The sequence below is a fragment of the Pipistrellus hanaki genome (assembly GCF_964339955.1).
Source record: "Pipistrellus hanaki genome assembly, contig: scaffold_39, whole genome shotgun sequence".
Taxonomy (NCBI): Eukaryota; Metazoa; Chordata; class Mammalia; order Chiroptera; family Vespertilionidae; genus Pipistrellus; species Pipistrellus hanaki.
The window spans coordinates 885,226-897,172 of NW_028182294.1; the positions used below are offsets into that span (position 1 = coordinate 885,226).

An 11,947-nucleotide genomic window follows, 5' to 3' on the forward strand; every position below is an offset into this window, starting at 1 on the left:
CCAACAGGGCGTGAGCAGCACACTGCCCCCCGTCCCTTCAGGGTCCCAGTCATGTGTCGACCCGTTTCTTCCTCCCCGCGTGTCCAGAGCTGTGAGCATACTGCATGTGCGTGGGGGAAGGGGCAGCTGCCTGTCTGTGCGCCCAGGATGCAGAGGGCGTCCTGGCGGCGGGCCTGACCCTCGCAGGAAGGACCAGGGATGACCTCCATGTGGGCAGGCCAGTTCCGGGCGGCCGGCCACCTGGGAGGCAGAGGGAGGGTGGTGGAGGGTCCCCCTGGGCCCAGCCGCATCACATGACCTGCCAGGGAGGCAGGCGGTCACGGCTAGAGCCAGGAGCGCGCACACCGACCTGGCCAGCATCAACCGCCGGGCCTCCCGCAGCTCTCACCAAAGCCGGGCCCGTGTGATGCTGGGGTCACGTGAGCTGGCCACTCTTTGACCGTCCACCCAGTCCCGGGCTAGTTCACTGCAGCACGTCTGTTAGGTGCAAACTTAAAGAAGACTCGGAAACACACATGTAAACTTCCCTGAAGGACTTTAATTCTCTATCTTCATATAGATCATTTATTAAATTAGAAGGCTGAAAAGTAAAAATATACTTTACAATCAAAGAAAATCTGGACACTGGACCCAGGAGAATGACAGAAGCACAGGCTCCAAGACGCACTTGCACCCACACGGGCGGGCGAGCGGGCGGGCGAGAGGGGTGGTGTAGGGCCTTCAGGAGACTTGGCGGCCCAGCCTCGCCCCACCCCCGCCGGCTGAGCCAGAGAAAGCATCTGCAGGCGCCTGGCCCGGCCTCCGCATGCCGCCCTGCCCTGTGGGTGCAGGCGGCACAGGCCGGGCAGCTGTGGAGGCGTCTGCTCAGCACGGCAGCCTGGGACACGGGCTCTGGTTGGTGACAAACAGCGCGCACGAGAAATAGAAGCGGGGAGGTGGCAAGTGCCAGTCACCCTAAAAACTACGCGCCCGCACACGGGGCCGAGCGCTCCCAGGTCCCACGAGCCTCCCTGGAGGGTGGGGGGCTGCCAGGCCGCTCAGGCCACCACTCAAACCCCAGGGCCCGCAGGCCTGCCCCACGCTCTCCTCGCCGAGGAGTCGGCTTCCGAGGCACAAGCCAGCTGCTGGCACGTGACACGGCATGACGACGGGGCCACACTCAGGCCACGCTCGCCAACCAAGTGGTCCGAGCCCCGTGCCCTGGCCGCCCGCGCACACCCTGCAGGCTCCCAGGACGGGCGTGAGCAGCGCAGACAGCACGCCGTCTCCGGAGCAGCCGCACATCAGAGGGAGGAGCCAAATAGCCTCCTCCGGCTCAGCCACCAGCTCCGCGCTGCCAGGGCGGCCGCCCCCGAGTCGGAAGAGCGGAGGTGCAGGGCCAGGCTGTGGCCGAGGGGGGACGCTGACTGCAGCTGGCCGCACACGTCCCGTGCAGGGTGGGGCTTAAAGGCGCCATTTCTGAGGAGCTCCTCCAGGCTCCCTAGGTGCCACCCACCTTGTCCCCACGCTGTGTCCGTGGCCAGAGCCGGGCCAGGGTGCAGCTCGCATGGGGGCACGGGGGCTGCGGGGACTTTGGCACTGTCTCCACCCTCCCCGGTGCTCACGGAGATGAGTGTCAGTGGAGCCGCAGGCCCAGCACCCTCCCTCCCATTAGCCAAGCACTAGGTCTATTACTTGTTGCCCCAAGTTCGTTCTGGTGCGAGAGCCGATCAAGGACAGGAAGCTTCCCCTCGGCCTGACATTCCCCAGAGCTGACGGACAGCAGACAGAGACCAGGGATCCTCTGAGCTAGAACAGCCCCACTCCGGCCACCGTGGGGGCTGTGACGGGGGCTGGCGGGATGGACAGGCAGGCGGACACCGTGGCTGAGCCTGGCCAAGCCACATCGGCCCTGGCCGCAGGGGGTGGCCAGGCCCAGGGAGACATGGAGGGAGGGACGGGAGTTTTCAGTTGGCAAGTTCTAACCCCCAAAGCAGCTGTCAGTGGACTGCGAACCTAAGTGAGTAGCGGGTCTATCCCCGTAAGTGGCGGGACTACGGCCAGGGACCAAGCCAGAAGGGCGCTCGGGAGCAGCTCAGAGCACTTGAGGGCGCGTCCCCAGGGAGGGGGGGCACAGGACACAGGACACGGCCCACGGGCCTGCTCACCCCACAGTGCGGAGGGAGGCTGCCACGGCACCCCCGCTGGCAGTCCAGAGCAGCTGCCCGGAACCCAAAACCCACCTGCATCCCCGACAGGTGGGCTGGCGACGGGACACTGAGGAGGGGCAGGGATCTCGCTGGGGGGGCCGGCGCCGGGGCGGCGGGCGGCGAGGCAGGCACGGGGCCTAGGACTCCTCGCCCATCTGCAGCAGCGAGTTGACGGCCGCGTCCTTGTTCCCGCGCTGGGCCTCCAGCACCGAGCGGATCACCTCGCGGTCCATGTTGGGGAACATGTCCTGGATGGCCCTCAGGTCCTCCTCGTTACAGCGGGGCGGGGCGCTCACAGCCGCCGGGGGCAAGGCCACGGGCACCATGCCAGGGCTGCACACTGCGGGCATGCCTGCAACCCAGACCGGGTTTAGGAGGCGGTGACCGACAGCGCCAGGCCGCCGCTGGCTCCAGAGCAGCTGCGCCGAGCCTGCCCCAGGGCGGGCCTCTCCAGGGCTCCTGGGCTCCGACCACGTGATCCTGAACCCCAGCCACCCGGGAGAGGAGCGCACAGGATGGAGCCACAGACACGGCACGTGGCCCTCCTCCTTGGGAAGCAGCTCCCCCACAGGCACACGAGGTGCTGGGAGCCCCGGGCGAGGCTCTCCCCTGGGGCTGGGGCTGGGCCTCACTAGGCAACGGGCCTTTGCAGATGGGACCAGGGAAGCGGAACTCACATGGGGTGGGGTGGTCTCTCACCCAACAACCCCCACCAGCACCCTGCTCCTCTCCAGCGCCCCCTGACGCTGACCACTGCCCATGCTGGCCGTGCTCCTCGGCACAGTGGGGCGGCCTGCTCTGCTGGACCCAGCTCCCTGCACCTGGGCAGACAATGGGGCTCGCCCACTTCCCTTCTCCGGGGTCCGTCCCGCACTGCCTGCTGCGGCCTGCGCCCAGGTGTGCCACAGCCAGAGGCAGCTGACGGCAGCTAAAGCCAGGATTTTAAAATTAAAGGCGTAAAGCCACGACGCCACTGGACGGGGGAGTGGGTCCCAGACTGCTCCCTTGTAAGGAACGGGACCCACAGACAGGGTGACAGTGTGGCGAGAGCACACAGTATCGCACCCCACAGGAGCGTGACCTGATAGGGCAACTCGTGCTGAAACGTTTAAAAATTCATTTCTGCGTCTCCGCAAATTGCCAATCACCCTCCTTGTGCCAATAGCTAAGGAAAAGAAAACTCTGTTTCCTACAGCACACAAAAGCCCAGGTGTAACACCTGACCCTCGCTTCTGGAAGGATCCTCATGCCTCACTCCAAGACCAGGCTAAGCCTCTAGGCCCCCCCCCGTCCTACCGCCACCCCAGGAGCCACCCCGCGGGCGCTCACCCGTGATGGGCACGTAGCCGACGCCCTGCTGGTACACGGTGGGCATCAGGACCACGGGCTGAGGCGGCATCATCATGGTGGCCGGCATGGACTGCAACACACAAAAGGTGGTCCCAGGGTCACGCAGACCCCCCGCACAGAGCCCCTTCACCCGTAGCCCCGCCCACGCGTCCTGGGAGTGACAGCCCAGGGCCGACGCCCGCCCCAGCGCCCCAGTGCTCCTCTGCTGAGGAGGGGAGTGAATGACTCGGGTAAAAGTGTCGCCAGCCTGCAGGACCGTGGCCAACTGAGATGTCACCGAGAAGACAGGTTCCCGAACACACGTAAGAGGGAGCTGCGGGTCAGTCAGCACCAGGACAGTTCCCGGGCGGCTCTAAGGTTTGAATTCTGTCAGCGTGAGAGCGTTTGCGTTTCCATAGAGACAGCTGTTAAAGGTGCCTCAGGGTGCCTGGCCAGTGCGGCTCAGGGTTGAGCGTCCAGGAGGTCATTGTTAGATTCCTGGTCAGGGCACACGCCTGGGTTACGGGCTCCATCCCCAGTGTGGGGCGTTGCAGGAGACAGCCCATCGCTGTTTCTCTCCCTTCCTCTCTCAGCGTGCCGTGGGTGAGGGTTAAAATAAAAAGGTGCGGAGGAAGCACTCAGGAGTGAAGTTCTACTGACGCGGGACTGGCTCTAAAACCGCCGGCACCAGCGAAGGGACAGGCACAGCGAGGGCTGCTGCGCGGCTTCGCCCACTCGGGACCCACACTGCTCTCCCCGCCCCGCCCGCTGGGCTTCCGCAGCAAAGGGTCCCTCCGGGCGGGGAGAGACCTCCGGGCGGCGCGGAGATGGCGGAGACCCAGAGGCTGACCCTGCCGTGAGCCATCATGGCCTCCGAGCCCCCAGGACCTCCGTGGCGGCTGCTGAGGAGGAGCCAGGCCCCGAGGTCTGGCCCGGCGGCCGGCCCTGCTGTCCAGGGGAGGGCCAGCACCACCCCCCTCACCCCATGCGGCCCTGAGACAACCACCACTGCATGGGGGGCCCCGCAAGGCCGTAAGGGGAGCCACACCTCCAAAGACGGGCCACAAAATAGAAACAAAAATAGAAATTAAAGGAGGTGGTCTCGATCCCATGACTTGGCCACCACACAGCACTGTTCCCGGGAGGATGCGGACGGAGAGGGCGGCGGGTCCTGTGCCCACGCGGCCCTGCCCCTCGGGCTGCGGCTGAGCCCTCGGAGAGGAGGGTGCGAGCAGGGCTCACCGAGTAGGACATGACCAGGTTGATCATGCCCTCCTTGTCGTCGCCCTGCCGCCCGCTCAGGCAGTACCACTTGTCCTCCACCTCGCCCTGCCGCAGCGCCTCCGACAGCGTGATGTGCGTCCAGGCGATGCGGTCGTCCATGGAGAAGGCTCGCTGAGGGCAGAGGGACAGCAGCATGAGAGCTCCGAGCCCGCCAGGGGCTGCCCTCCCCAGACACCCCAAACCCACCCCACCCCCGCTGCCTGGAGACTAAGGCCACTCCCCCCAGGCGGAAGCCCAGCACAAATGCAGGAAAGGAGGTGCCCTGGAGCTCACCACACACCAAGGGAGCGGAGGGGGGGTGAGGCGGGACAGAGGGCCCACTCCCCGCCGGGCTTCCCACCCTCACCCTCTGAGCTCGCCTGCTGGGCACCCTGGCACCCTCTGCGGCTCCCAGGACACCCGGTAGACGGCCTGCCACTCGCACCACCCAGAACCCCCCCCCCCCGCCTGCTCCGGGGAGCACGCGCCCACTGCCGTGGGGCGCCGGGGCCACCAGCGCGGCACACCCGGCCCGCCCGCACCTCGTCGAAGATCTCCAGGTAGAAGGAGTCCACGCCGGGCGGCACGGTGCAGTGGATGACCTTATTCCAGCGCGGGTTCTTGGCGCCGTTGTGGGCCGTGGGCGTCTCGTACACGGCGTAGCCCAGGCGCAGCCGGCAGTACGGGTCCATGCGGGTCATGCCGTAATTCTTGGCCAGCTTGGCCTGAAACAAACCACGTCAGGTCAGCCAGAGCCACTCCAGGGAGAGCGCCGGCGCCCGGCCGTCCGCCCTCAGCGCACCGCTCCGTCCCCGGGCCGAATCCCGCCCGAATCCCGCCCGAATCCAGCACCGCTCTGCCCCGGCCCGAATCCCGCCCGAATCCAGCACCGCCCCGCAGCGGGGTCCTGGCCGGCCGGGGCGGAGGGCGCTCCCGCAGGGGCCGCCCGGGCTGCGAGGAGGCACGTGGCGCCGTGCCCACAGTGCGGCCTCCAGCCTCCTCAGCGGAGGGTGGGGAAGCAGGCTGCCCGGGACAGCGCCAGGAGACCCAGAACAGGGGCACGAGCCTGGACGAGTGGGGTCCCCAAAGCCAGCCGCGCCCAGGGCAGCCCTGCCTCCCTGCAGGGGGCGCTCCCAGGAGCCCAGCCTGGGGCAGGCTGACTGGACAGGGGAGGGGTGCACTTTAGGCAGAAAACACAGTCCTGATGAGCAAGACAGGCTTGGGGGGGGTGGGTCCCTGCCACGGGATTTGCCCCAGGAGGATACAGGCCCACACGTGAGACCTAAACCAAACTCCTGCGTCTTGGCCTGGGAAACCACGCCACCGGCCCGGCCGACTGAGGACGCCAGCTCTCGAGGGAGAAAGATGGCGGCGGCCCAGGTCTGGTGAGGAGCCTGAACCCAGGGTGGGACCCGCACCTCCCAGATCTCAGCACCAAGACCTGGACCGGGAAACCGGCCAAGGGCTGCAGAGGGAACCGACACAGAAACGCTCCCCGGAAGGCGACTCGCCCCGGGGACAGCGGAACCACCCCGCCCAGCGGAGTGGGTGCTGGCCGGGTGCACAGAGCAGCCAGCAAACAAGACGGAGCATCGTGTGCTCCCAGGATGGCGACGTGGGCTCAGCGGGCGGTGGGCTGGAGAAGGGAGCGCCATGTTCCGTCTGCAATGCCCGCCACGTCCTGGGAGAGGCCAGGGACCGGGCCACGTGGGCAGGGAGGAGAGGGGCTGGCTGGGACTGAGCACACCTGCTGCCCCGGCCCAGGACCAGGGCAAGGCCTGTGAGCCCCGGGATGAGGTCTGTCGGAGGAAGTGGGAAGCCGTGGGCGGCACTGCCAAAAGGCCGTGTTGAACTGGAATGTCTCTAACCGAGGGGCCGCCCTCGGGGGCCTGGTGCTGAGTGGAGGGTGCAGCCGGCCACCGGCCCTGTAGTCCGTGGTGCTGGGGAGGCAGCGCTCCGCTCCAGCAGGGCATGACTGGGCCCCAGGAGGCACCAGAGGGGAGTGTGCGAGGTGCACGCGGCTGCGACCCCCCAGCACTGAGGCCGAGTGTGCGCCCCCGAGCCCTGGCGGACAGCAGGAGGGAGCGGAGAGAGCCGTTCCCTGGCCCTCTGCGCCTGCCCCCCCCACCCCCGCCCTGAGGCCCGGAGACCTGCCTGTGCGGGGCTGCTGACCGCTCCTTAATAAGCGCTGCAGGACTCAGGCGGGGCCCTGCGGGTGTCAGCGGGGTTCCGCACACGTGTCCTTTCCCGTCACGCCCTTTAGGAAAAGCTAGGCTCGGGAGAAGAGCCATTGTGGGCACAGAACCCAGGGCCCGCTCGCACCTGCACCACGGTGATGTTGAGGCGGTCCGCCGTGCCCAGCGCCCCGCCGTACTGCAGCTGCTGGGCCGCCTGCGCGTCCAGCTGCACCTGCTGCTGCTGCTGTGTGGGCGCGATGCGCAGGAAGTCCTGCGGGAGCTCCCCGAGGTACACCTGCGGGGACAGGAGTCAGGCCGGCCGGCAGCACCCGGGCCCAGCTGCGCGGCCTGTCTCTTCGCCTGCACGGCGAGAGGCCTGGGCCCCTGCCGCTCCGGGGAGGGAGCCTGGCACCCGGCGGGCACCGGGTGCACCAGCTCCCCGAAGAGCACGCCGCCGCCCCCGAGGTGCAGGCTCGGACGGGCGTGCCAGGCGGTGCTGCACCGCTTTTGGGGCCACAAGCTGTCTACCTGACCGTGACTCATTCTCACCGGGCCGCCCCCACCACAAGCGAGGCCTGCCAATGGCAAGGCACTGCTCCCACGCCACACAGACGGGGTCAGAGCCGCCCAGACCCCAGTGCCTGGGAAGACCTGCAGGGACGCCCTCTCCGAGGGGACGAAAGCTGCCACTCCTTCCGCCGCCCTGCCCCAGGCTGCCCACAGGACGGCCCCACGCGGCTCGGCCGGCATAGCCGCTCTCGCAGGCCTAGGTGCTGCCACGCAGACCCGGCCCAGGGCGGACCTCCTGGCCGCCTCGGTCCCCGCCCTGCAAGGGGCCTCGGGAAACCATCTCCCCTCAGCGCCCACCCCCAGGGCCCTTAGCGTGGAGGCCGCTGGCTCTAGCCCCCGGCCACTGGCGCTTCCTCCGTGAAGAGCAGTCACTCTAACTCGGTCATTTGTGCAGCACAGGCCGGTGTGCGTTACTTACTATGCGACCCAGCAAGCCACACAACGGCAGCACGTAATAAAACATTTAAAAACTCGCTACTTCCCCACAAAAGTAAAGCAGCTGAAAAAGTTCTTAAATACCTTCAGTGAGCTTAACTTTAAACCTTTGTTTGCTTAGAGAAAACACTTAAGTAACTTCTAGGTGCTTTTTTAGCCCTTGAAATAGCTAGTGCCGGGTTGAGTAACTCCTGTGGAATTAAAAAATAAAATGCAAGTCCATGGCGGTTCGGCTGTGAGCTCACGGTGACGTGGTTCCCAAGAAAACCGCAACAGCAGCGGCCCCTACGGAACAAAGCCCGGCGCCGGAGCTCGGGGCCAGCACCCCGTGAGGATGCACAGCGAGGGCTCCGGAGCCCCCGCCCGGCCCACTGAGCACAGCTCCAGGTCCACGTGACCGCACAGCTGGAGCAGGAGGGAGCGGGCCAGGCGAGGCCTACAGGACAGAGGGCACAGCAAAACAGGCACCCGCTCCTGCCAGCCGCTGCGGGCCTAGAGGGGAGCCAGAGGGGAGCCAGAGGGGAGGAGCCCGCACCGGGGAGGAGCCCGCACCCGAGAGGAGCCCGCACCCGAGCACACTTGCAGGGCCTGGAGGGAGTCGAGCCCCTGGGGCCCCTGAGGAGGCTGCTCTGCTCGAGGCCCTGTGAGGACACTGGCCACCAGTGACCCAGGGCCAGGAGACATGGCCTTGTCCAGCCGACGACCACAGGAGGGGCCGGGAGTGGACGTGCTGAGACCGAAGGCGGCGGCGGGTGGACCAGGACAGACATGGGAGACCGGGGGCACCCAGGCGCTGTGTGCCGGCGGACTGCACCCTCTGCCGGCGGCTGCGGTGAGCAGGGGCCAGCGCCGGCCCCCAGCGCACGGGGAGGGAGGCTGCCTGCGGCCCTGCCCACGCGGCCCCAGGGCTTCCCTGGACGAAGAGGCTGATGGAGAGGCTGAGGTCAGGCCACTGTAGCCCCAAGAAACACGTAACAGACCCTGGTGGAGGCCAAAGCCACACCACGGCCCCCGCAGTCACTAACATTTTGCTGTAAGTTCAGCATCTTCCCAAAACAACTCAGGAGGAAACTCGCTTCTTCACAGCACCGGGGCCTCCCACTCCACGTGGGACAGCGGCCCGATCCCTGGCCAGGTCACCTCTTCCCCACACCGTCCTCCCCAAGTGTCCCGTGCCTCCTCCGCCTCCGCTGGGAGACAGCTGAGGAGCCAGGGGCGGCTCGGCACCTGATGCCGGGTGTGACAGCAGATGGACCAGCCGTGCGAGTGTGGGCGTGGGTGTGCCGGCAGAAGGACCTGCTCGGGAGGCAGAGCCGCAGGGCCTCCTGAGGGCGGAGGAGGCAGGCCGTGTGAGGCCTCTTCCCCCCTCTCCCCGGCCCTGCGTCGCTCTATCCCGGGCAGGAGGAGGGGTCAGTGCCCAGTGAGTGAGCCCAGGCTCGGGCTCCCTGGGCCCCGCCGAACTCCGTGTAAGCAGGCCGGGCTCCCCCTCAGGCTGCTGCCCAGCAGGGCCCGGCTCAGGGCGCGCTCGCTGCCCAATGCCGCCTTTACAGCGCTCGCTGGTGTGGCGGCCCCTCTGGGGCCAGCCCGAGCGCCTGGCTACGCCTGCACCATCCCCCCCGGTGCCCGGCGCACAGCCACGGCGCCCAGGCGAGCGGAGGGTCTCCCACCGCCTCTGCCAATGGCAAAGCGTCCTTCCAAGTGCTGCTTAGCCCACAGGGCGTGGGCCGGCTGGAGAGGGTGTGTGCCAGGCAAACGTTTTTAAAACGCTGACTGTGGCCACTAGACAGAGCACCACTGCCGCCCACAGGCCCTCCCATCTGGACCGGCCCTGGCCACGCCTGCTGCTCTCCTGGGGCCCAGCAGCACTCGGGGCCTTTCCGGGCCTTCCCGTCAAACAACTTCAGCTCGTCCCTCAAGTGTCAGCTCCTCCAAGAACCTGACTCACCCGGCCCAGGCCCGAGCTAAAACCCACACATGCAACGGCGACCACCCTGCGTGGCTTGTGTGTGCAGCCAAGAGCCGCACTGTAAGGTCCCTCACTGCGTCCTGCTGCCCAAAGCGGCGGCCAGAGTCACTCCTGCTCCACGGCACCCAGACCCCTACCCCCGAGGGTGCCCCTGCAGCCCCAGCAGCTCTGGCCCTGACCTACGGCTCCTGCCCGTTCACAGGCCCGGGAACGTGCTGGTCTGTGCACGGCAGCACATGGACCCCAGGCCGCGGCACCACACGGAGACCAGCGGGAGGCAGAGGACACGTCGAGGCCGCCTGGACAGCACAGGGCCACCCGCCTGTCTGCGCCCGGGTGCCCCACTCCCTGCTGAAGTGGCAGGGGCTTCTGCTTTGTGCAGTCAGAGCCGACTGCCCCCCAGGATGGCGGCTGCCACAGGGGAGGGTGGGGACCCACGGGGCGGGGGACGCTGACAGCCAGGGAACCGGGGCCTTGGCCAGACCATCGCGCCTCTGCTGGGCGCACAGACCAGGAGCCGCTGCTCTGGCTGCCTCGCCGCTAAGGGGGCCCAGAGGCTGCGGGCGGTCACCCCCTGCCAGTCAGGAGAGGAGGGAGGAGGGCGGGACCTGAGCGGCCGGGTCACAACAGCACCCGGTGCGGAGGCCCGTCACCGGCCGGGGTCCCAGGCGCGCGGCTGTCACTGCGAGCCGCTGCGGAGGCCGCCTTCCCGCTCGTGACCGTGCCCGCCGGCGCGCCGGGGCCCAGCTCCCCCCTCGCTCCCGCGCGGCCTCCCGCCTCCAGGGAAGCGGCGAGGCGGCCCGCTGGGGGCCTTCCCCATCCGGGGCCCGCGGGGCCGGGCCTCTCCCATCCGGGGTACAGACTTCGAGTTCCGGATGCTGCCCTCCGGGAACCCGCCGGGGCGCAGGAGCCCCTCCATCCGGGGACCACCCAGGCACCGGGCTCCGCATCCCGGCGCGCCCTCGCCCGCGGCCCGCTCGCCGGCCGGAGCGCGGGACCCGCACGGCCGCCCGCGCCCAGGGGAGAGCCCGCCGCCGCCCCGCAGGCTCACCGGCCCGCGCTGCGTGCTGACGGTGGTCGCCATGGTGCCCCGCCGGCCGCGCCTCGCCCGCCGAGAACCGACAGGCCGGCGATCTCCCCTCCGGAGCCTGCGTCGCCGCCAACGGCTGTCCCCGCGAGGCCGCCGCCGCGCCGGTCAGCTGACGGCCGCCCGCCCCCGCGCCGCGCACTGCGCAGGCGCCGCCGCCCCGCCCCTTCCGGCGCCGCGCGCTCCCGGCCGCGCCTGCGCAGTCGCGAGCCGCCGCCGCCCGCGCGAGCCGCCGCCAGGTCCTGGGCTCCGCCCGAGCCCGTCAGTTGGCTGGGGAGCCCGGCCGCCCGGACCCCGGGGCGCGACGGTGTAGCCGGAGAACCAGCTCGCAACGGCCCTGCGCTGTTTGGAGCGAGACACCGAATTGCTTTTCAGAGACAAAAACCAAAACTCCAAGTGATGCACCGGAAGCAGCGCCTAGGAGAGACCTTTGACCTCTAGGTGCACTCGGGGCCGGGCCGAAGTGTGCCCGGTCCTTCCCGCGGGACGCAAAAGCCAAACGCAAAGGGAGCTTGACCTCGGAAACCCCACGGGGAGGGCGAAAGTGTGGCGGCTGTGCAGCGGGATCCGTGTTGAAGGCCCTCCTGCTACCCCATGCCCGCCTCGCCTCCCTACACCTGCCCCAGCCCCAGCCCTGGGTCACTCAGCATTAAATGAACCAATGTTTTATTTTTTAAAATATATTTTATTGATTTCTTACAGAGAGGAAGGGAGAGGGATAGAGAGAAACATCCATGAGAGAGAAACATCGATCAGCTGCCTCTTGCACACCCCCTACTGGGGATGTTCCCGCAACCAGGTACATGCCCTTGACCGGAATCAAACCCGGGACCTTTCAGTCCGCAGGCTGAAGCTCTACCACTGAGCCAAACCGATTTTGGCATGAACCGCTGTTTTAAAAAAACGATGTCATGGTGTGGGGGGCAGTTAG

At 67.9% G+C, this 11,947-nt stretch overlaps 1 protein-coding gene across 1 annotated transcript; it reads right to left on the reverse strand.

Moving 5' to 3' along the window:
• Nucleotides 1–518: 518 nt before the first annotated feature.
• Nucleotides 519–11,145, reverse strand: TOLLIP (toll interacting protein). Its single transcript, XM_084907105.1, has 6 exons — nucleotides 10,981–11,145; nucleotides 7,104–7,253; nucleotides 5,324–5,506; nucleotides 4,761–4,913; nucleotides 3,519–3,609; nucleotides 519–2,541 (listed from the first exon to the last, which is right to left on the reverse strand). Exons 1-6 carry the CDS (start codon nucleotides 11,011–11,013, stop codon nucleotides 2,327–2,329), a joined length of 825 nt encoding a protein of 274 aa, XP_084763231.1. The 5' UTR covers nucleotides 11,014–11,145; the 3' UTR covers nucleotides 519–2,326.
• Nucleotides 11,146–11,947: the final 802 nt, after the last annotated feature.